General features: G+C 45.4%; 1 protein-coding gene across 2 annotated transcripts in view; it reads left to right on the top strand.

The window, feature by feature from the left end:
* The window catches only part of WIPF1 (WAS/WASL interacting protein family member 1), an 80433-nt gene that overhangs the window by 37058 nt on the left and 17643 nt on the right, over window positions 1-25732 (top strand). For both annotated transcript variants that reach the window (XM_075001445.1, XM_075001446.1), the window contains one exon: window positions 24803-24893. In XM_075001445.1, coding sequence (XP_074857546.1) covers window positions 24843-24893 — 51 coding nt within the window. In that variant the 5' untranslated portion in view covers window positions 24803-24842. The remainder of the gene's footprint in view (window positions 1-24802; window positions 24894-25732) is intronic.

Below are 25732 nucleotides of genomic sequence, written 5' to 3' on the forward strand. Positions count from 1 at the left end.
CTTGCCCATGCTTGCCAAATTGAAGCTTTGTTGAATTTGTACTTCTGCAAATGACAAAATATATTTCATCTTGATCACATTTACATCTTTGTATAAGCTAAGTGGAAACTAGGCCAGTGAAGAACAAAGTATAGGAGTATTGAGACTTTACTGTATGAATCAGTTCATAAACATCTATTTTTAAAAGTATGAAAAGTTCACCTCCCTTTTCCAAGTACCTTATGTGATACTACTTTTTTCCAAAGACCAGCACTGGAAATACTACACAGAAAATGTTCAGGCTTTTATTACTCAGGTTTTTTTATTTTCCAGAATGGGCTGAAAGGAAACATTGGGTGATAGGAACAGCTAATGAGCCCTGATGGTGGAACTGCCTGCAGAAGGCCAAAACATCAGTGGCAAAGGTTGCAGAGTCCTCTATTTGGTGTATAGTGTTTGAATCCATGGGCTTCCAACTGCTCTTTAATCAGTGGCTGCTGTTCCAGCCTCATACTCCTCTGGGTTTCCCATGTAAGAGTTTCTGGATAGAGCCACTGGGTCTATGTAACTATAAATCCAGTGGTCCCATCCCTAAAATGTTAGTGGCTTGTGGGGGACACTCTTCACAGTGCGCAGGGTTTGGAGGAACCCCTATTCAGCCATTCCTCCTGCATTACCATGTGCTTTTAGCACAGGGCTACCACTGGGACTTCTGCAAGCCCTCCTCAAAGCCATTCGTTCTGCCTGAAGTGTATTGCCCACAGAACAACATGTAGCGGTAGAAGGCACACTTGTGCTTCAAGGGTTTATGGGCAGGGCCTAGATCCACAAAAGCTCTTAGGCTCTGGAACATTCAGCATCCCCATGCCTAACTTTCAGGAGACAAGAAAATCATGGAACAATACTGAGACTGACAAACCTGATGCTGGTGCTTTGGCTCCTGTACAATGAATAGGGAGCCTATAAGACTGATCCACAAAGCCACCCTGCCGTATGAGGAAGCACCTATGCTAATCAGTGGGAGAGAAAAATGAGCTGCTTCCTGTTCCCTCTCAGACAGATGCCTAAATGGGGGCTGCAGGAAATTGTCCAGCTCTTCTTGCAATCCAGGGACTGTGAAAGGTCAGGTGTGTATGCGCTAGGCTGTAGAATAATTCTTACTCTCTCTGGCCCTATTAATATTTAACTTTCTACATGAACGAGAGACTGAGGGATATACACACTGGAATAGCCCAGTGCCCAGGGCACGCACTTGAGACGTGGCAGGTCCCTGTTCAAATCAGTTCTCCCCCTCAAGAGGATGGGGAAGGAGAGTTAGTGGTATCCCACACCCTAGCTGAGTACCCTGGCCTGCAAGCTAAATTAACTCATTTGCTTCCTTTGAGTGCTGGTGTTGTGAAATCACCTGAGAGGGCCCAATCCAGTCAGCAGCCTCTGAGCAGATGTGCCAGATTGGATCCTGTGATAGAGTAAGAACCAGTGAGCCTGTAGTCTGTCAATTTGATGTGAATTGCTTCCCCTTGAGAAACCTGGCTGGGGAAATTGGACAATCTGGCTGAATGGTTGGTCTAAGGAGTCAATTACCCCATCAGGCCAAGATTGATAAAGAGGCATGAGGGAAGTGCCAAGGGAGGAGAGAGGGGAGCAGGGCTTGTTGAGCTCAGTAACATGGAGGCCTCAAGGGAGGGATAATTCTGTTTCCCTCAGGTCTTAGGAAGAGGGTCAAAAAAGTGCCATTGGCGCTATAAATAGATTGTTGCACAGGGATTGTTATGGAAATGGGGGAGGGAGCATCAAATAAGAATAGGGACTCCTGGAGTTTATGCAGAGAAAAAGGTAGGAGAGGAGTCCTATCCCATGACAGGCCACCACATGCAACATAGGCAGCCAAAGCCTTATTTTCCCAGGTTTGTGAACTTCTGTGAGGCATAGGAGGAGACAGTCATTCGGTCATAGAGGGACACTGTGTGCATGCTTGGGGCAGAAACATAGGCACCAGAAAGGGGTCACTGCAAGAATGTAGGCACCAAGCACCTTTAGGCAACTACAGGGTTAGGTGGCAGCTGAGAGAATTTTGAGGGTTGCAGTGGTGCGTAAAAGCAGCACTTGGGTTCATGGATTGCACCCTATATAATTGCTCCTTAAAAATACTGCCGCTGCAATAGTCCTCATCTAGAATCCCACCTCTGACAGTGGTATGTGCCAGATGTTCAGAACAAGACACAGAACTATAATTCATTCAACTGCTCAATGAAGAGAGAATTTTTCCTGATCCCAGTTAATGATCTATTGTTCCCCAAAGCTTGAACTGATAGCCCTTGTAATTTTATTGTGGTTCCTGGAATTGCAGACTTTGAGTCAGAGCTTCAGTGAAGTATAAATCTGTCAGTCTGACTTTGGCATTATTCCAATTCCTTTCAGCCAAAGATCTAGTCTATTTTTATTCGTGTTGCCATCGGAAAGCTTGTTTGCCAGACCCTTATTAAGGCAATGAGAAGACAATACAATACATAATATCAAAGCTACCTTTTTTTAATAGTGTGCATATGAATGGCCATACTGCCTCAAACCACAGGTCCATCTAGCCTCATATCCTGTCTTGACAGTGGCCAATGCTGTGGGAATGAACAGAGTAGGTAATTGTCAAGCACCGGAATGGGTTATCCGTGGAGGTAGTGGAGTCTCCATGCTTAGTTTAAGGCCAGGCATAGCAAAGCCCTGGCTTGCATGATTTAGTTGGACTTGGTCCTGCTTTGAGCAGGGATTGGACTAGATGATCTGGTGAGGTCTCTTCCAGCCCTAAGTTTCTGTGATTCTCTGAAGTGATCCATCCTTCCACTCATTCCCTGTTTCTGACAAGCGGAGGCCTAGAGACATCATCCCTGTCCTAGCCATAAGACAACTTAGGGCAGTTGCCTCAGGCCCTGCATTTTAGTGAGCCCCACAGGATGTCCCTCATACTACTGTCTTACAGACCAGATGGTCCCCCTTATTTAGATTAGCCTGTGGGGGCCCAGGGCAGCCTTGAGGACTACCTGGAGTGGGGCCTGGTGCAGGGCAGCAACAGGGATCAGGTTTCCCTGCACTCACTGTAATGGTGGGAGCTGTGGGAAGTGGATCATCCCAGCAGCCTGCTCCACTCCACTGCTTGTCTCTCTGCCGGGTCACTCCATCTCACTGCGCTGGTTGGAAGTGGAGCACCCTGGCTCCAATCTGCTCCCCTGAACCCACAGAGCAGGTGGGGCCGGGGCATGGGCATTCCGTCTCCTGTCCCCATGGTGAAGCAGAGCCACCCGGCTGGGAGATGCGGGGTGGAGCAGAGCAGAAAGCTGGGTTGCTCCTGCTGCCACAGTGAGGGCAGGGAGGCCTGACCACTGCTGCTGCCCCAGGCTAGGTAATCCCCTGGGTTGTAGGCCTCTAAGGAGGGGGCTTCAGCGAAAGGGTACAACGGGGGGGCAGAGCAGGAGCAGAGCTTGTGGGAAGTGGCAGGATGGGGCAGGGGCAAGGTGCTTCTCGCCTGGAGCAGGGGGTTGCCTGCCCATCCTGACAAATCCATCAATGGTTATTACTTCATGAAGTAATCTAAGTTCTTTTTTGAACCCCTGTTGCAGTGTTAGCCTTCACAACATCTGCTGGCAAGGAGCCCCACAAGGGGCTGTGTGGTGTTATGTGAAAAAATTACTCCCCTCACCACCATTTCTTCATTTGGTGACTCCTGGTTCTGGAGAAAAGCTCCTCTGCTGTCCCCTCCCCCCAAGGATTTGTCTGGACACGACTTCTAAGGAAGTAATTCTGATATGTCACGTGGAAAGCTGAGACATTTAAAAACCATCAACTGATGCAAGATCTGGAGTTAGCTAACCCCTTTTTCTTCAGCCTCCTTACAGCTGTTTGGGGTGTGTTTTCTTTAACAGTACCAGCACATTGCTTTCTTCACCCATTTCTCTGAAAAAATTTGCAGGAGAAGTTACTGCTGGATGAATGCCCAGGCAAACCATTTGATGGTGAGGGAATATAGTTGATAAACTCTTGATTTGCTTTTTACTTGGCTTACAATGTCTCATCTGCTGATATTACTAGGGAATTAGGTGATTAAGTGAATTAATTTTTAGTGACGTTCAGAGTCCAGTCTTTAAAACGAGCCCCTTTCAAACAAACAAACAAAAAAATCTTGGTCAGAGCATTTAGTTGAGGTTAAACCTGGTGCTTGAGTTACCCTGGGGGCTCCCTTTTTCTTTTTGAGTGTTCCAGCTCACATTTTATATGAGATCACCCTAAGCCACTGTGCCTTTTTTTAAAAAAAAAAAAAAAAAAAGCAAGGTCAGCTCAGGACAGTTCCAGCCTTAATTCTGCTTTAGTTGATTAGAGCACATCCTCCATTTATTTTTGTTGCCCTTTTGTTTGGGAACTTCCACTTTTTTCTTTTATTTTAGATTTCAAACCAATTCTGGAAATCAGTTTAAATTGTTGGAAGTTCTAAAATATTTACTGAAACTATTGCAGCATCTCCAAATTTTAAAATGTGGTCTAATGTAAAATCCAGAGTAGGCTAAACTTTATAAGGCAGAGGCTTAATTCAAGCAGGCAAAAATGTGTAATCACAGTTAATTAACTGCTCATGCACAGGGATATGTTGTTATCCATCTATAGGCATATACAGTTATACAGCCAGGATCCACATTTGTACAAGCATCTGTGGCATACACACCTCTGACCCCTTTTATCAAAAGAAATGTGGGCCACAGACTGATCCAAGGACATGCTTTATTTTTAGAGTCTTTTGGGAAGAGGGCACCAGATAAAAATCCCTTTTAAAACAAAACCTGAAACTAAAGCTTCCAGCATGTAAGCATCAATGGTGTAATTTGGACAAATTTTCACTTCAAAGTTTTACTTTTAACTCAAATATTGCATTGTTCATAAATCTATATTTGGCTTCTAGGAGTTATCGGTATTTTTTTCCTTTCTGAAGTCTGTGGATGTTCAGGAGCATGAGATGCAGGCATATGCTCAAAATGTGCCTTCACTTAGTAGGCAATTAGTTCACAAACGTGTATCATCACTGTCCGTGTGCAGGAGCACAGAGGGAAAGTCACAGGAAGTGGCCTCTGTCCTTCCACGCAGCTGGCAGCATGTGTTGCAGGTTGTCCTCACCACCCCAAGAGGTGGGATGCCAGCTGTGCTGAATACCATAGTGATATATCTGAGGTGATTGTGGGTGTGGCCCCATGTCCATCACCCTTCCTGACTTGCAAGACACACCTTTTACTAAGAAAGGGCAGCAAGGGGATGATAGTACATTGCCCTTGTGCAGCATTTCTCAAACTAGAGTCTGAGGCCCAGTGTTTCTGCCCCCCCTTATTTTCCATGTGTGGAATAAATTTCACTTGCACGGAGGCATGTGCAGATGTGAAATGCTTGTCCTTCTCTTGCATGCTTGCAGAAATGCATGCCAGCTCAGCAGCTGTTGGCTGGGAAGTGTGACCAATTGAAGCTGCAAGGGTGGTACTTGTGGGTGCAAGAGTAGTGCATGGAGCTTCCCTGGCCCCACATGTACCTAGGGACTTCCAGGACCCAGTGGCTGCTTCTAGGAGCCACAATAAATGCCACTGACCTGGCACCCCACCCCAGCCTGGAGTGCCTCCTGTAGCCCAAACTTGGTATCTCTTGCTCCACCCCACAGCCGCAACCCTCGTACCCCTCCCTCAGCCCCAGCTGGGTGAAAGTGAGTGAGGATGCGGGAGAGTGAGCAACAGAGGGAGGGTGGGGGTGGGGCTGGGGCCTCAGAGAAAGGGATGAGGCAAGGGCAGGGCAGGGGGTCCCTGAAAAGTTATACATCAAACCAGGGCTCCTCAGTTTGCTAAGGTTTTAGAACTGTTGCCCTCGTGGGCGCAGAGGTATGACCACTTATGTGCACAGTCACACTTTAGTGACCTAGGAATTGTTACATCTCTGCACAGTATTGCATATGAACAGGCTTCTGAGTTTGCACTGTTTTGGGCTTGATACCAAATGCTTTGAGCCCCAGCTTCCAGAGCCGAAATGTACCACAAGCCTGAGGAAAGCCCCACTGTAGTCAATGGGAGTCTATCCGTTGACTCAGAGTTGGATTACTGATTTCATTGCTGACCTCAGGGAGTTATGGGTGCTTACCATGTGGCAGGATCAGGCCCTATGTGTGTAACTGTACTTTAGAACAGAAAATGTAACTTTAGCTATTGACGTGTCATTTTTCTCTCTCACTTGAGAAGTGACTCAAATGGACTTCTATCATACTTGTAGCTGGATTATAACTATTACTTAGCTGGAATTTTCCATGTGTGCAACTCTGCTGGATTTTTCCCAATGAAATCTTTGGTTCTCAGGTTAGTGGGGAACGACTGAGGACCAATTAAATTTTTTTAAAAAAACACTGAGGTCCTGTGGCACCTTACAGAGTAACAGATTTTTTGGAACATAAACTTTTGTGGGCAAAGACCCACTTCATCAGATGTTACTGTGCTGGTGACAACCGTCAATCTTTGCATGTATTGGCTGTCCTACTGGTTCTTTACACAGTTTGGATGGTTCTAGTGTTACCTGCAATTCGGCTTTGCATTTACTTTCTTCTGAGCTGCTGTATTTTGTTTCGATGGATCTGTTTTGGGGTCCTGGTGACTTAAGTAGATTGAAAGCTCTTGAGAGACTTGGCAAGAGTGAGGGATTTTTTCAGCAGGATAATGAGGCTTTGTGTTACCAGAAAGTGTTCACTGTGTACTGCTGGTTCCCTCAGATATAAGAGATAAGCCTGACTCTCCAGAAGAGTCTGAGAGGCTTCCTAGGAACAACCACGCCTGAACTCTGTTTGGTTTGCGGGGAGGTTGTTGGAGGATAACCATCTGGGAAGAATGAGTTCAGACTCTCTAGTATGACTAGAATCTGAACAGATTTGTAATCTTTCTTTCCCGACAAATAAGAATGTAGCTCCATCCTTTCCTTTTTCTCAAGAACAGAGGGTTTGAGTTTTGTCCTGTTGTGTATTTGTGAACCATCAAGTACCTGTAGTTCATGCTGCTGTTTTCAAGAAGAAATAGATTAAAATGTTGTCATGTTGCTCAGAATTTAAGATGTGACTCTGGAAGATCTGGGTCTGGAAAAACACTTACCCTGACATTGGGTTTGCATTCCCATTTTTCTGAAGACTTCCTATGCACTGCTGTTAAAGATCTCTGGTAGTCTGCTTTCCTACTCCCTGCTTCTGGACACTTGTAAAATTGCCAGTATTGTATGAAACCAATTACCCTGGTCAGGACTGAAATCAGTCTGCATTGCATGAATTAATGTCAAGATCTTTGTGTCATTTAAATCACTTTAAGTCCTGCTTTGGGGTACCAAGTGTGAAGGCCTTGTTTGGTTCTATGCACAGGGGCGAGAGAAGGTGCTCTGAATTTGATCCTGAAATGGAAGATGGTGCTCAGAACGAGTGTCAACCCTTCAGTTACTTTGACTCGAACTGCATCCTTGGCCTGCTACTGATGATGGGATTTTACATGGGCAGCAGCTTGTTTTGGGATCCAGTCTCTAGCCAGACAATACTACCTCTGCTTTCAAATAAACCCTAAAAGCCTCAGAAGAAACGAACTTCCCCTTTGTGAAGTTTTTGTCTTTCCCAGAATTTTCCTGAACCCTTTGTGTCTGCGGTAACTTCCCTTTCCTGAAGGTATCCAGTTCTTTACACGGCCGACTGGCTCGGTAGTTGTTTTGCAGAAAAGGATCTGGGAGCTGTAGTGGACGAGAAGCTGGACATGAGTCACCAGTGTGCTGTTGTAGCCAAGAAAGCTAATGGCATATTAGGTTGCATCAAGAGGAGCGTTGCCAGTAGATCCAGAGAAGTGATTTTCCTCTTTATACGGCTTTGAGGCTGCATCTGGAGTACTGTGTCTAGTTCTGGGCCCCCATTTATAGGAAGGATGTGGATACACTGGAGAGGGCCCAACGGAGGGTGAACAAAATAATTAGGGTGCTGGAACATATGACTTAGGAAGAAAGGTTGAGGGAGTTGGGACTGTTTAGTCTGCAGTAGAGAAGACTGAGGGGGGACTTGATAACAGCCTTCAACTTGCTGGAGAGAGGCTGTTCACAGTGGCCACAGATGGCAGAACACCAAACAATGGTCTCAAGTTGTGGCTGGAAATGTCCAGGTTGAACATTAGGAAAAACTTTTTTTCTCTAGGAGGGTGGTGAAGCATTGGAATGGTCTACCCAGGGAAGTAGTGGAGTCTCCATCCCTGCAGGTGTTGGTCTCGCCTCGACAAAGCCCTGGCAGGGCTGATCTGATGGATTTGGTCCTGCTTAGAGCAGGGGGCTGGACTCAATGGCTTTTTTAGGTCTCTTACAGCTCTATTGTTCTATGATTCTATCTCCTGTTTCTTCCTCGGCTTCCCATGCAGTGCATGTTAGTGGTATTTTCACCTTCACCATTTTTCCAAGTGTATTTTGCTGTTAGGGTCTTTGCTGCTCTGGTGTTCTTCTGGAGTACAAGCCTGGTATTTCTTGGAGCAGGAGCAGGCCAGAGTAATTTTAGACTACAAGCCTTCCTTTTCGCGGTACATACACTTTGATAATACAGTAAACCCTCGAGTTACGTGGTCTGTGTAACTCAAATTTTTGTGCAAGATGAGGGGAGACAGGAACCATGCTGCAGCTTGGTTCCCAGTTCCCTGGGTTTGCATGAGCCTGGAAACTGATCAGCCCATGAGGGCTGGTCAGTTTCCTGGCTCCCAGAGTGGCAGGGAGCTAGGAACATGGTTCCCATCTCCCCACTGTTTGTGGGACCCAGGAAACTGACCAGCACATGGCTGGTCAGTTTCCTTCATCTTGCAAGCAGTGGGGAGCTAGGAACCAGGCTCCCACTTGGTTCCCAGCTCTCTTCTGCTTAGGGAACCGCTGCCCTGCTCAGTTTCCCAGTTCTGCAAGTGGGGAGGAGCCAGGCTGCTGCCTGGTTCCTAGCTCCTCACTACTGTGGGGACAAGGAAACTGCTCCTGTCAGGGGCAGCAGCCAAGAGGTCAGGCTTCACCCCCTGCCAGGAGCAGTTTTCCTACTCCTGTGATGGACTGCAGCCTGACTAGCGGCTGCCGCCCCTGACAGGAACAGTTTCCCATTCATGTGAGGGGCTGCAGTTGCATTAACCCGAGACACGTGCAGCTTGGTTGCGCATATCTCAACGACTTACTGTATGCCTTGAGGGCATTCTGTGACTAACGTTTCTGAACACATTATTGACAAACTTGCAGAATTTTAAAATAAATGTGGCTCATATGCCCCTGGCTGACGAGGTAGGAGATCAATCTGCAGCTGCCTTCAACCTCTTTGTCATGGACTCAGTGGGGAGGCTGCACCCAACTCTGACACAGGGCAAGAATCGGGCCTGCCCCAGAAACACCCCAGGGCCTTGCCCCTCCTTGCCAGATGTGGGCTGGCAGGCTCAGATTGCCAGCATGGAGGGACTTAGTGTGTGGGGTGCTGGCATGGGTTCAGAGGGTCCTGGGTGTAGCAATCTGGGTGTGGGTGGCTAAGTGAGAGATCCAGGTGCAAAGGGGATCTGGATGCAACAGATGGGCTTGTTGGGGGTTCTGGGTGCAATGGGACTCTGCAGGGGTATCCAGTGAAGGAGCCCATGTGGGGGCGGGGGGAGGGTGTTGGAAGTTCCCAGGGAATGGTGGTCAGAGGCTGGGGGAGAGGGGTTCAGTGGGGTGGGGGATCCAGGTGCGCAGGACTGGGGCTTCCATGGAAAAAATATTTTTATTTTCTATCTTGTCCCCAGACCGTTTTAGGCATCAAGACAAGTGTTTCAGCGTGGCTATGCTGCCCTCGTCGGCTCCTCTGTGAGCCATGCTCCGTGGCCGGACTGCATCTTCTAGTGCGTGCACTCGTGATGCAGCTCTCGCCACGAAGGGACACTGGTCATTTGGGTGGAAGATGTAGACTGACCAGGATCCCAGGTCAACAGAGGAGAGAGGATCTGAGGCACCTAACCTACAGCTTTCATTAGGCACCGCAGCTGCATTTCTGCCTTTGAATTTTTGGGTTAAAAAAACAAAAACAAAAACTGAGATGCAAATTAATCTTCTTTCACATGATGAAAGCCCATTTTCTGACCAGCTCTAGTTTCAAGTTCTTTTTTTCCACTTGAACTCTGATGTAACTCAGCTGTGTTTTCCCTCAAGGAAGAGTACTAATGCTAGAGCTAACCTTACCCAGTTTCCTCAAATGCAATATGGTGGTTTTCCTTTTACTGTCATTAGCAAGAACAGTTAACATTTTTATATTCCAAACTCTATAGTGCTTTGGAAATTAGGCTCCTTTTCACAAAATAAGGACAGTCTTGAGAGGAGCAGTCAAGAGTTTTGACTAGTGACTTCAGTTTTTTCCCCCCGTTCAGCGCCATACTCTTTTTTTTCTACAGTTTGTTGTTTGTTCTTCCTCTTCGTGTATGGCAATTAATCACACAGGAAACGATTAACCACAGCTAGCTCTGTCTGCCTGTGTCTGACTTAATGTGTCATGGTAGGGGAGAGGCCTGAAAGTGAGTTAAAATGGATGCGCACACAATATGCTTTTGTACAGACTTACAATCCAGTTGTTCACTTTGGCCATCCCACGCAGCTAGTCATCCTTTTACTTTTGAGCAGAATAAGACATTTGTTTAAAAAAAACCATGTTTCAAGACGAGCTTGAAGTACAAAGTTAGAACCTGAAATTACCAAAGTTTGACCATTTAGGGTCTCAGTAATCTCGCTTCTACTTTATCTCCTTGCAGCTTGCTTTTGTAGGATGCAATGTATAAGAGAAGTCTTTCTTTGATTTTGCTGTTGCTGCTGGCTGTTAACGCATACTGCATACCATAACTGTTTGTATTGTTATTGGAAATGATGGCTGACTAGCCTGGGGTGTCCAACTTTTTTCATCAGGGGCCACATGGCAATATTTTGCATACTCTAGCGACCAAACACAAAATAGCCCCAAACCTGCACCTCCCCATGCTAGGCTTAATCCCTCTCAGCCCCAAACCTGCACCTCCCCATGCCTGTTCACCCTCAGCCTTAAACCCATGCAGCCCCAAACTGCCCCCCCATCCCTGGGCTTAACTGCAACATAAAACATCAAACAAGTCACTTTTTGCAATAACACAGGTGGATCTAATTTTCTCCACATGCATGTTTTTTAAGCATCATTGTTCAAGTAATATTTCATACTGTAAAAAGTACAGAAGCCCCCAGCCATATACCTCCCTGCATCCCCAAACTTCCACCCCCTAAGCCTCATGTTTCACTTACCTTGCATAGGAACTCCATGTACTCTCACCCTCTGCTTCTCCTCTTGGCTGTGGCTGCACAGGTCCCACAGCCCTCAAGCTCCCCACTAGTTAAATCAAGTGCTATCCACTCAGCTGTCTTTTTAAAAAAAGTACTACTGCTGGCTGCAGGAGCTGGATAAAGTCTCCATGGGCCACATGTTGGCTAGACCAGGGTGTCCAATAGCTGATGGGTTTAATTAGCACAACAGTCATGCATATTTGGTAATTTGCAGAATAAATCATGACAGCCTCCCCACATTGGTCCTTAGTGCAGTTGGTAGTTTCATTGCCGCCTCCAGGTTGAACCTCTCTCATCTGGCACCCTTATGACCTGACCAGGGCCAGGCAAGAGAATTTGCTGGCCGATGGGAGGTCAATCTTTCCTAGCACACTTCCAACACTGCCACTGCTTACTGGGCTGTCAGAAGACATTTAGGAGTAAATTACATCTAAGTAACGGCAAAGGACACTGAGAACCAGGACAAGTGGCTGTAAACAAACTTATGGGACACAGGAAACAGCCACACCCATGATAAGTGGTTGTTTGGTGAACTAAAATCGGAACGGCTTACAGAGTTTGCTGGACAAGAGTTCCTGACTGGAGAAGTTCAACCTGTAGTGGCTAGAGTAGATGGCTTGAAAGAGGATGAAAACAGACTATTGTGTTCTGATTCTCTTTGAGAGGATTTGGTAGAGTGGATGCTTTTGGATTTGAGTTTTCAGTTATAGTCTCAACAGGGGCAGATTCCTCAAACCAATCTGCGATGTAATCCCTGGGATGGTCTGCTTACTATTTAAACACTATTGTGATGGAATATAAACCTCAAGAGGTGTGAAGGCACATAGGGCTTGTTTCCTTTGCTTCAGGTAAGGGATGGGTTGAGAAGCCCAAAGAAGGCAGTGGTTCTCAAACTTTAGCAACCCAAGGACCTCCATGTTGTTGCAATGCGAGGCAAACCCCTTGCCTCCCTTCCCGGGCATGTGCCAGCTGCTTCTGGGAGTGATGTGGAGCCAACTCGGGTAAGAAGTGCTCAGCTGACAGGGAACACTTCCCCCGGGGCCCATAGGCCCCTCTCCTCACAGCATGTCTTCCTTGCTAGTAGTGCAGCAGGGCTCAGGCAAGCTTTTTACCTGACCTGGCTCCACCCCACCCCCAGAAGCAGCTGGCACATCCTTCAAGATCCCCTCAATCATATCCCCTTTAGTCATTCCTTTTATAAGCTGAGCAACCTTGATCAGAAACCTTTTAGTTGCACCTCATTGATAAGCCATTTGTGCTAATCTTTGTTGCCTTTCTCAGAATTTTTTCCAGTTCCAGTGTACCCTGGACATAGCATTTAAGGTGTGGGAGCACCATGGATTTTTATATTGGCACTCTAATAGTTTTCTGCCATTATCTTTTTCCTAATGGTTCTTGACACTAACTTTTTTGACAGCTGCTGCACACTAAGAACTAGCTACAATAACTCCAATATCCCTCTCTTGAGTGGTAATAGCTAATTTAGACCCCATCATTGTATATGTCTCCTTGGGATTGTTTTCCTAAATTCATTACTTTGTATTTATCAATTGATTTTTCATCTGCCTTTTTGTTGACAAGTCTGTTTTGTGATTCCTTGAACTTTTCAGTCCGCTTTGTACTTATGTTGATGATATAAAATTACTCTAAGCTTTTCCACCTAAATATGTATCTTTTTCCAGATAACTTTTTAATATGTTGAACAGTAGTGGTCCCACTATAGCATCTTGAGCAACCCCACTATTCCACTGTGAAAACTGATCATTTGTTCCTTCCCTCTGTGTCCTATTTTAACCAGTTACTGATAAGTGGACGTTCCTTCTTCTCCCATGACTTAGTTTCTTTGAGAACCTTTGAGTGACCTTGTCAAAGACTTTCTGAAAATCTAAATGCTTCGTATCGACCACATCACTCTATTCCACAAACTTACTGATACCCTCAAATTGCTGTAGACTGGTAAGACGTGACTTCAATTTACAAAAGCCATGTTGACTCTTCTGCAACATATCCATGCATCTGATAATTTTGTTCTTCTCTGTAGTTTCAACCCTGGTCTTGAAGTTAGGCATTTTGGTGTGTGGTTGCCAGGATCACCTCTAAACCTTATTTAAGAATTGATGGTTACATTAACTACACGCCAGTCATCTGGTACAGAGGCTGATTTCTGTAATGAGTTGTATATTGCGGTTAGAAGACCTATAATTTCGTATTTGAGATCTGTCAGAACTCTTATTAGTAAATACCATCTTGTTACTGTTTCTTTCCCACCCCACCCACGAAAAAAAATCCTCTTGTGTTGACACCCGTCTGGGCCACTTCCTCAGATTTGCGTGGGAAGATCCTTCATATGTGCAGTGGAGACTGATGCAAAGAATTCATTTAGCTTCTCTGCAATGGCCTCCTCTACCTTGACTGTCGTTTAGAGTTTAGGACTAAATCAATAATTGCCTCTCCATTTGTGAGACCCAGAACTAGGTGCTCCGAGCATTCATTATTGGTGTCTAAAGTTTATCTCTGCCTCCTGTCCTGAGGGGATGTGTGCCCAGTCAATATGATGATAGAAAACTCCGTGCTAAGTGCGGATTTCAACTGTCTTTGGGACTTTTCTAAGCTCCCTAGCCTTTCACAATCCCTGTCTCCAGCAGGCAGATTAGTAGTGTATGCTTTATTAGTCAAGCATGACATTTCTGTCTACAGATTCTGTGCTACGCAGATTTCATTTAAGACTTTTATTATATTTGACTCTGTACTCCCTTACCAGTGTGCCCTACTGTCATTCCTATGTATTTTGTACCCTCATATTACCATGCCTGTTGATTTGCCATCATTCCACCAACTTTCTGTTATGTCTATTCTATAAAGTCCTCATTTAATGCCAAGCACTCAAGTTCACTGTTCTTGGAATTTACTTTTCTTGCATTTCTATACAAGCAGTTATAAAATTTATGAATATTTAGTTGTTTGCCTTTGTTATATAATTGAATGAGACTCTTGTTCATTTGACTTCAGCTCTTACCTGTACTTTTTCAACGTCTGGTCTCTTGGCTTTACTAGGACATATATTGTCCCCATGGAATGTAGCTGTCACAACTGCACACATTGGCTTCCCCTGGCACTTGGTTTAAAACTCATGACCTTAATTATATGTGCCAGCAATCTGGTTCCATTTTGGTTTAGGTAGAACCCATCTTTCCAATATGTGCTCCTCATTTCCCAAAAGGTCTCGCTTTCCTAGTAAACCCGAATCCCCACCTTTGAACACTATCATCTCATCCATGCGTTGAGACCCAGCAGTCCTGCCTTTGAACTGGAAACGTGTTGGAAAATGCAACAGTGAAAATTCTGGACTTGAATCTTTTTTTACCTAACGGCTTAAATTTGGCCCCTAGCGCATCTTTCTTGCCTCTGTGTCATTGATAGCTACATATGCCACAACCACTGGCTCCTCCCCAATTCTGCACATACATCTGTCTGAACAGGGGTGTCCACCAGGTGGCCTGCAGGCCAGAATCCAGCCTGTGGGGCCTTTTTATCTGGCCCATGGTGCTGGCTGCCCCATTGGACCAGCTTCTGCGGGCTGGCTGCTGCAGAGCCCCAGCAGCCAGAGTGCTGAGCCATGGCTGGCCCTGGGGGGCAGAGCCCCAGCTGGGGTGAGGGGCTGGCGGCTGGAGCGCCAAGCCGCTGCCAGCCCCGTGGGCAAAACCCCTCCTGGGGTGTGTGGCCAGTGGCAGAGCAGTTTGGGGCTGCAAGGGGAATTAAGCCTGGGGGTGGGCAGGGGACAGTTTGCAGCTGCAGGGGGTTTAAGGCTGGGGGTGGGGAGTGGCTTGAGGCTGCAGGCGATTGTTAGGCTGGGGGTGGTTTGGGTCCAGGGGCAGGAGGTGGTTTTGGGCTATTGGGAGGGCAGTTTGGCACTGTGAGGGGTTTAAGCCAACAGTTTTGGCGGGGGGGCAGCTATTTTGTGTTCGCCCAGCCAGAAAAAGTTTAAAAAAAAAAATGCCATATGGCGCCTGATGAGAGAAGGTTGGATACCCCTGCTTTGGAAGACTTGAGGTACAAAAGCTTCATATCTAGCAGATTATTTACTGTGCAGTTCTCCTGGTCAACACAAACTCAACTGTGTTTCAAATAATCAAATCCCCCGTTACTATTACCTGTCTCTTGTAGCGAACTTGATTTCCTTTCCCCACCGTAGAGGCTTCCTCATCTGGAAGGATGGTCCCAACAATGGGCTCCTTCTACCAAGGCTTTAATCCTCAACAGCACAATGCCCATCACGTGGGGATGGAATCCTTCTGTTGTGTCCTGGGAAGTCCTGTCCGTGTACTTTGTCTCCCTTACCTTGTCTCTGGGCTCCACAGTCCTTAAATGATGAAATCCGGGTGCAGCTTGTACCACATGTACACATGCTCCACCTGCCCACAAGTGGCATTTGGTGTAATAAAGTGCAGTAGCCCCTGCTCTGCGCATGGGCCTCTGCCTGCATTGTTTTTTCTCTTGAAAGGTTTTGTGTGCAGTTTGTTCCTGTGTGTGGATGAGTGGGGGCTGGGATTTTGAGGAGATGGTTTGCTGACCTAAGTTTAGAGAACAATTGTTAGGTTTTGCTGGCTCTTTCTTCCTCTCAGAAGTTCTCTATTTGCCATTCTGTCTTACCATCTCCTTTAGTCACTTACAAGCTGCCTTTTTAAACCCTGGTTCTTCCTGAGTTAGCCCCACCCCTTGGCTGAGGATTTCTGAAAGGGCTAGGGATCAAAGGATGGCAGGCTGAACCTTGCTGGGAACCACTTAGCCTTGCCTAGCAGCCAGCTAGGCTCAGCACGCAGCCTCTGTACAGCCTTCCTGGTAACTTGCAATCCAGTGTGCACATGGTAAGGAGCACCCAACAAACCAAACAGTAAACTCACCCCAAGGGTCATGTGGTGTTTCCCCTTTCACCAACATTAGGAAGAAGTTTGGCCCTCTCTAATCTGCATCAATCTAATAGGATTTGGAAGGCTTTGGTGCAGCTTTATTTCATATTTCATCTGTTTTATTTGAGCCTTTAGTAAGGCTGTTTGCTTTTTGTACACTCGCTTACTTGGCCTGCAGAAAACAAAACCCCACACTAGCCAAATAGTAGGCTAATGACTAGGGCTGTGCAAAAATCTTGCATGAAGCTTCCAACCCTCTCTACCTAAGTCAGGGTGCATTGTTGAATCTCAACCCATCCTCACCCAGCTTCATGGCCAACTGAGCCCAGTTCCTACCAAGCTGTGGAGAGCAGGACTGCGCATTCTCTTTCCTCTCTCACCTGCCCAGAAGATTCCCTTCCACCAGTCCTCAGACCACATTTCTAGCCTTCTACTGGTGCAGCACTAAGACTCCTGGTAGAGAGCTCGGGATCATTTGCCACTGGAAATGCAGGGCAGGAAGGCATGCCATTGCTTCCTGCCTTGTTCCCCACCTCACCACCCCACACGCTAGCTGCTGGAAGTGCACAGCATCTTCCCTGACTGAATTGACCTCATCAGCTCTGGCCTTCCTCTTGACTGGGACTCCCTCATTTCCATGAGCCTCTATAATTAGAACTGCCTCTGGAATCTCCACTACATGCATCTGGCAAAGTGGGTTTTTGCCCATGAAAACTTATGTTCCAAAATATCTGTTAGCCTTAAAGGTGCCACAGGACTTGTCGTGTTTTCTAGACTGTAGGTGATTGGGGGAAAATGGGAGGGGGCCTGTTTGGAGCTGATGGGTCGTCTTAGAAATTTTAGTGAGTTAACCTTCTAGGCCTACCTGCAGCCTTAGGTCACTCCACACCCTTGAACTTCTGAGAAGCCAGTTTCTGCTTACAAGGCTAAAATGACCCTTTAGAAAGGAAGGGTAACTTAATAGTGCAGTTTTATTTAAAACCGGATAGTTGAAAGAAGCAACATGTAAACAACCAATCTTTAAGGAAATGTGACTAGATCAAAGAAAAATTGGACTAATTCATCTTGGAGATGCCTGTGTGTGTGCACATTATAGAGGAATTGTACATTTTGCCTTCCACTAAAGATGCTTTCTCTGGGCATTTGCAGTTTCTTAAACAAACTGTCTTTGGTAGCTTTTGTGCTGTCGTATTTAAATAAGGAAAGCCAAATGATTTCCCATTTCACTCAGCTGAAGGACTTAAAAGATTTTCTTGGAAGATAAGCCCAACAATTTTTTCTCCCCTGTATTGTGGCAGAGTAACTGGGCAGGCAACTGCAGCTGTGAAAAGACTGTCTTAAGAAACAGGATGATTGTGGTTTGCTGTAAGAAGTAATCTTCCTGTTGACTTTTTTTAAACAGGAAGTTGAAGAACAAGGCTGTGTAGATCTTAATTAGCTCTTCTGTTTTTGAAAGGTAAATATTAAATTTTAATATAAGAAGATTGGGAAAGGGTAATATTTTGTTCAGGTTTATTTGATCATGAGAACTGGAAATATGCACAACCACAGAAAGAAATACTAAGAACTTACTAGGATTGTCAATGGGTAGAGCCAGACAGAAGTAGGCATTATTCACCTAGTATTACAGGTAGCTCCTACCATTACAAAATCAAAGAATTTTTTTGTTGTGGTTTTTTTCTTTTAATTTGGCAGACTCGGTAAGTCAGCCAACTTCTCTTTTCATTTGCACTGGTGTGCCACACAGCAACAGCAGAGAGGAAAAACTTTTTTCAAAGAGGAGTAGAAACCTACAGAGGTGGGCAGAGACAGTTGAGGCAGCACTAGACTCTGAAACCGCTTTTAAACTCAGTTTCCCATCTCCCTGTTAGTTTCAAGTTGGTGGTGGTGTTTCAATGTTTTCCCTCTAAAGATTTTTGGCAATCTTGATTTCAGGAAAGCACCTAAGCACATCAGTGGGGTTAAAACCCATGCTTGAAGTTAAGCATATTCTTACATAGCACTGGGGCGTAGTAAACTTCTTCTCTCCTCTCCTCCTGTGCAGCATGGACTTTGTTTTAACTGCATGTGCAATGGTTTTTATAACTTTGCAAGTAACTAGGAAAGTGAGTTGGTTTTCCTCATTGAAACATATTAGCACCGCATTGTCCTAGCATGTGTCCCATTTGCTGCATGGAGCAAAATGCCACTCTCTGGCTCAGTTGAGCCGTGCACATAGGGTGCCTCTGCACACGCACCCCACTACAAGTGCATGGGGGCAGCAGAGAAGGCAGCCCCTGCAGCTCTTTCCCGGGCACAGCTCCTGAGGCTTTGGCCAGAAGTCATGCACTGTGACCCGCGGCACTGCCCTGGTGCAGATCCTTCCCAGCTGCTCCTTCTCCACACAGCTCCTGGGCTTCTAGCCAGGAGCTGTGTGCCTCCTGCAGCCAGTGCTGTCCTAGCATGGCTCCTTCCAGCACAGCTCTTGGGGCTGCGTGGCTCGGAGCTGGGCAGATCTGGCAGCACGGCTCCAAAGAGTCAGCAGGGGCAGAGGGGATAGAGTGCCTGTGGGGGGGTGGGAGGATAGCGCACCTGGCTGCAGTGGGGAGAGTGGTGGTGGGTGGACTTCCTTTTGGACACCACTGCACTAGCATCTTAAGATACAAATCTCTGTTTCTAACCAAGTTTTTTCCCAAATGTATCTAAATCTTTTATTTTGGAGCTCTTATGGAACTGTGAGGGGATGACTCGAATCCAGATGGTTACTAGCAGCTCAGATAACTGCACTTCCCTTTTTGAGCATGAATTTAATTTTCATCAGCATATTCTCTCTAGCATGTAGGCTTGCCAACTCTGACTGAAGCTATTCTGGGAGATTTGTTTTTCCCCTTTGGGATACATTTTAAGAAACGCGTATCTTATTGATCTCCAGGATTGAGTTAAACAATTCCTGGGATGTTGCTGATTCTGGGAGGGTTGGTGACCCTGCTTGCATGAGGTAGAAGTGAAATAAGTGGAATTTCTCTCATGCAAGTCTGGTTTGAGATTGCAAAAGTAAGTGGGGGGTGGGGGGCAGAAATAAGACGGGTGTTCCTCTGAATAACCTCAGTGGGCTTTATTGCCCACAATAGTGGACTTTATCAGAGGGCTTTATTCCCACTCCATCACTTTTACTCATTCTGATTTGAGTGATTGCTACTGATGCCTGTTACTAATGCCTGTTTGTTTGAATGGGCAAAAGAGAACCCTGCAGGAATAGGCCAGCATCTTCCATAGCAAACTAGCTTCCTGTGCCAGAAACCACCTCCTTTTGAAATATGTGCTTGTTACTTCCACTTACCTGTGACCATGAGACAGGTAAGTGCGTAATGCTCCCACCTGTGGTCACTTCTGGTTTCCTGCTTCTGTAGCTTGTGGGCCAGGAATTTGTTCTTCCTTTCATTCAGCTGCAGGCTGGCTCACTCTGCACCTCCCTTCTTGTCAGGGGGACCAACAGACTGGCTTGACCTCTGGGCAAGTCGGGGTGCTGGTTCCATGCTCCTGGAAGGGGTGGAGTCTCAGACAGAAGGGGTGGGGCTTGAGGGCAGCTAGTTTCAGCAGTACCCAGAGTGTGGTGAGCTAGTCTCCCTATTCCCAGTCAGCCCTGAGAACCCCTGCCCCCAACTTCCTTGTGTGCTGCACTGTGCTCCAGCCCCTACCACTCCTGCAGTGGGAACAGTGACTGGGAGCCCTAGGCCCTTTTTAATCACCAGGCCACGAGGCTTGTGCAGGCAGTAAGGCTAGTGGTGAGAATAGCTAGGCTTCCCCAGAAAGGAGCTGCAAATTATAGAGGCACTACCAGTTCCCTTCATCTTCCCGTTCAGCCCTCTGCACCAGAGGTTTTGCTGTCACTGTGTGAGAGTTTTGGAGCATTGTTGATTTTTAAGAACATCTCTAAGCTAAAGCACTTCTGCAGGGAGCTGTGAAAAAACGAATAGAAAAGGTCTAACATTTGTGTTCCAAAATGCTATGTGTAAACTAAACATAAACCATTAAACACAACCATTTTTATTAATTTGACTTTTGATTGAATAAGGTCTCTTTATAAAAAAAAAAAAAAAAGGTTGACAATTTTACTTTCACCTCTCTTAAATTATCCAAGCAGAAGATTTCGGATCGGGGATGATGGGGAAATCTGTAGTGTGTGTTTCACAGGCTAATAACTCAAGATACAACATAGTGACTTAGCGTTTGGGTTGTGTTTTGGTTGTTTAGTGGTCGTTTTTTGTGAGGACATCTTTGTCTCAGCCCACTTTTGAGTTCAAGGTTCTGCTAGAGAGAGGCTTATGAAATGTAGCTGTATATGAGGTTTAGAATGAAGTTAGATGCCTAACCTTAACTAACATCATATATGCCATCATGTACCAACAGTGCCCACGCTTTTTGTATATAGGGCAGACTGCAAACACTCTTCACCAAAGAATGCATGGACATAGAGCAGACATCAAAAATCTCCAAATACGCAAACCTGTCAGCCAGCCAGCACTTCAATGGAGTGCACCATTCTGGTAAAGACCTGAGCATTTGCGTTCTGGAGAAGAGACACTTTAACAACCATCTACAGAGAGAATGTTTGGAACGAACATTCATATTCAAATTTGACATATTAACGTGGTTTGAACAGGGACAGCAATTGCTTGACTCATTAAAAGGACTTTTTCCACATACTTCAATGTTTGACCTAACATTTACTTCCTCACCCCGGCTCTCTCTCTGCTCTTCTATCTGATTTTTCTGATTTGTCAACCTTGATAACAATTTTTGGACCTCTGCTTTTTACATATTGAGTCTGTTCTAGTAAGGCTATAGATCTGAAGAAGTGGGTCTGTCCCATGAAAGCTCATCACTTAATAAATTTTGTTAGTATTTAAAGTGCTACATGACTGCTGGTTTTTTTTACCTAGAACTAGTTCTGCTTCCATCTGCTGCTGCAGCTGTTACAGCCACCACTAGAGATGTGCAAGCACTATGGTTGCATATATTGCTGCTTGCCATTGGAGCCTCCTCGGCAGCCAAGACACTGGGGTATACCTGCATATCCAGCTAGCATGGGATAAACCTCAGTGTAGGTGGTAAAGCACAGCTAAGGCAAATAGGGTAGAGGCCCTCCATGTCAGAACCCCAAGGGGCTGTGCTGGAGACAGGTCACCCAAGCAGTGCCATTGCCATCTATGCTCTTGAGATTTTTCTTCATGCCTGTTGGGCCTGGGTTTCTGTTACAATGATTTGCATTTGCAGTATACACTTTCATATCCAGCATTCTATTATCTGGAACTCTCAACCAGCATTTTAACCATAAGTAAATTTTATCTAGGTTTTCCATAAGTACAATAGAGCAGAAGTAAATACAGCAAATACAGTATAAGTTTACTGTCTACAATACTACTTGTTTTGGTAAATAAAGTACTCGGCATATGATCTTTTGTTTTCTTTATCTAATCTTGCTTTTCTTTAGTGTTTTGCATTGCTAGGTATAATACCTCTCTATTATCCAGAATATTTGAATATCTGGTAACCTCCTTGACGGAGGGCTGCTGGATATCAGAGTTTACTGTGTATGTGCTTTCACCTTTACACATCCCCAAAAACTTTGGGCAAGACTGCCTCTTACCTGACTATGCATGGAAGTAAAGCCTCTACTGCTTGGCCAGGCGCAGGCCTGACTGCAGTTCCAGTCAAGTAGGTGTGTGGGTTGCTTGCCTGAGGGTCTCTTGCTCAGCGAGGTGTCAGGAACACAGGCTGTGCATAGTAATCACCAGCCAGAAGAGCTGGCCAGGCACACCACAGGGAGCAAGGTGCTCCCAAAAAGGTACTTCCTGTCTGCCCTACTCTAGTCCCTTAGGGCAACTGCAGTTCAGGGAAGAGGCACAGTTCTTTCCTGGAGCTTGTCAAAGGGTGGATCAGCACCATTCAGCCTTTATTCATGGATGAGCATGAGCCTAGTGTTCCACTATAGCCCTTGATAAAATAAAACTGTAGAGGTGCTATCATCCTGAATAAGTCGGACTATAACACCCCATTTTACAGACCTCTTTCCTCAGGTTCTGCTTTAGAATTCCAAAAGAAATGACACTATCTAATTAAAAAACTCCATAAAAAACACCCATATTCACTCAGACGCACCATCTGAGCCCTGACCTGGATTATACTGTCTACTGCCTAAAATCCGCAAACCCAGGACACCCTATCATTTCAGGTTTCGGCACCCTTACTATCGTACTGTCCAGTTATGGAGACTCCCTCCTCAAACCCTATGCCACCAGTACACCTACCTATCTCCAAGATACCACTGACTTCCTGAGGAAATTACAAAACATTGGAAACCTTCCTGACAATTCCATCTTTGCCACGATGGATGCAGAGGCTCTCTACACCAATGTTCCACATGAAGATGGACTACAAGTTATCAGGAATACCAACCCTGATGTTACCACAGCAAAGCTGGTGGCTGACCTATGTTTCTGTTCTCACTCACAACTGTTTCCAATTTGGGGACAATTTATACCTCCAGATTAGCAGCATTGCTGTGGGCACTTGTAGGGCCCTACAGTATGCTAACATTTTTATGGCTGACTTAAAACAATGATTCCTTAGCTCTTGTCCCCTGTTACTCTCCTTTTACTTACACGACATTGATGACAGCTTTATTATTTGGACTGCAGATTATTTGGACCCAGGACAAAGACTCTGGCAGAATTCCACAGAGATTTTAACAGCCTGTGCCCTACCATCAATCTCTGCCTTGACTACTCCACATGAGAAATACATTTCCTGTAATACACTAGTATAAAGCACTGATGGCCACATTGACACCACTCTATACCGGAAACCCACTGCCTGCTGCACTTACCTACATGCCTCCAGCTTCCATCCAGCACACACCACAAGATCCACCATTAATAGTCAAGCCCTTAGATACAATCACATCTGCTCTGATCCTACAGAAAACTCCAGGATCTCTACCCAGCATTTATAAAACTTAATTACCAACCAGGCGAAGTAAAAAAACAGATTGACAGGGCCAGAAGAACACCCAGAAACCCAGCTACTCCAAGATGTGACCCAGAAGATGAATAACGGAACACCACTTGTCATCACCTATAGACCCTAACTGAAATCCCTACCATGCATCATTAAAAACCTACAACCTATTCTAGATCATGATGCTAGACTCCAGAAGGCCCGAGGTGAGAGGCCTGTCCTCTTCTATAGACCATCTCCTAACCTAAGAGAGATTCTCACTAGCAATCACAGGTTACACCACAATAATACTAATCCTGGAACTTTTCCTTGCAACAGACCCCTGTGCCAACTTTGTCCACCTATTTATTCTGGGGTTACCATCACTGGACCTAACCATGTTAGTTACAAGATCAAGGGCACAGTCTCATGTGCTTCAAGCAACATTATGTATGCCATCAGGGGCCAGCAATGCCCTGCTGCTATGTACATTGGACAGACTGGGCAAAACCTTTGCCAAAGAAGAAAGGGATACAGAGCAGACATCAGGAAACTCAGTACACATAAGCCGGTCAGTGAACACTTGAATGGAGTGGGTCATTCTGTTCAAGACCTGAGAATTTGTGTCTTGGAGCAAAAAAGAATCTCAAAACGAAAGTTGTGAACTCGAATTCATATTCAAATTTGACACATGAACAAAGACGTCAATTACCTCATGCATTACAAGGACTACTTCCCTTTCTTTGCTCATAATTATCTCAGGCAGGACACTTGACATCCCCAATCCCTCTGCCACTTCAGTCCTATGTACTTGATTTGTCAGTTTTTATTGCAATTTATTTTGGTCCTCTATTTATAAATGTCAGTCTGTATTGGAAATGAGATTGATCTGATGAAGTGGGTCTGTCCCATGAAAGCTCATCATAGAATAAATCATTCTGTTGGTCTTTAAAGTGCTACATTTCTGCTGGCTTTTGTTCCGTAGAGGTAGTGGTACTTGCAAACTCCATTGTTTAAATGGCTCTTAAGAGACGACATCCTTTGTAAAGTAAGAATTTAAAAGTTCTGATACCCCTGGGTGGGTTTTAAAAGTGGTGCTTTGGGGACTTCACTGTATGAAAAATGTGGAGACTTTTATCCTGAAGCCCTGGCTCAGGAGAAAATCTCATGGGGTTTGAGCATTTTACCTGGATTTTATTACACCTTGTAAAGTGCCTGCCATCAGAGAGAGTAGTGCTGAATAAGTCCTATCAACAGGAGGTGCACAGCTGAATTTCTCCCCATTGCAAATATAGTGTGAGGGTATTATGGGATAAGGAGACATCTTTTTGCCTGATCTCACCTGGAATTGTTGTAGCTGGGATCTTGTGTGGACCCCAGCTTGTGTGTGTGACCATAGCTAATTCCTGTGGCTGTCTCTTGTCAAAGCTTAAAAAAGGAAATATCTATCTAGCACTGATTTACGTTTGGAAAACACAGCTGTTAAATCTGTTAGCTAAGCATGTGGTTCAGCAGTCAGGATAAAGTGTGAATACAAAAGTTATAGATTGGTTACTTTACTGTGTCTCATTTTTTGTTGACAGGTTTCATAGCAATATTGGGGAAAAAGTTACACCGTAGACCATGCCTGTCCCTCCACCTCCAGCTGCTCCACCTCCCCCAACACTTGCACTGGTAAGTTTCACCTTCAAAGCAGTCTCGGTGGTGTTTGCACTCTACCATTTAAAGGAGCAAATTCTGGACCTTTGCATAGTCACGTATGTGAGATTTGGATAAGTGATTCCTTCAGTGGCTGGAGAATGTACAGGAGCACAATCAGTCCAGACCTGCTGTGCATCTACTTGCTTCCTCCACAGAGATGGGTTAGCCTAATATAGGCTTTCTCGGCATGGCCAGATTTCAGGAGGCTGTGACCACCTTTTCTGTCACTATAGCTATGTGGGAGGAGGTTCGCCTTTCTCTGTTGTAACGTAAGGCTATCCAATGGAGAAGGTTGAGAACCATTGGATTAATGGAGCCTCCTATTTTAAACAGTGGCCTTAATCATCCCCTGCCTCATTTCCCCTTTGTGCTGCCCCTGAAAGCCATGCCACGCAAAGGGTGCAGATGCCTTCTGCACAGTCTCTCTGGGCAGTGTTGTCATTTTTGGCAAATGCCCATATTAATAAGCTGGCAAGTCAGGAAGCTTTCAGTGGTCATTAAATGATCTCAAAATAAATTTTAATTTTGGGGTCTTTCCTCAGCTGCAGCTTTTCAAAGAAATAGATCAAAGAATGCAGCAAATTAGGTCTGAATAAGTAACCTGTTTTCCGTCAGTTGTTTAGAGTTTCTGGAAAGATGTGAACTCTTGATGTGACAATACCAAACATTTTTAATCTTTTTCCCAAATTGTTGTTACCTTAATACACTCATCCCTTGTTTAATGAGTACTTTACTTCCGAGTACTCGCTAAAACGAGGAACGTACATACCAACCTTTACTAACTAAATGAGTGAACTGCCCCTGATTATATG

Source organism: Carettochelys insculpta, chromosome 8, assembly GCF_033958435.1.
Source record: "Carettochelys insculpta isolate YL-2023 chromosome 8, ASM3395843v1, whole genome shotgun sequence".
NCBI lineage: Eukaryota > Metazoa > Chordata > Testudines > Carettochelyidae > Carettochelys > Carettochelys insculpta.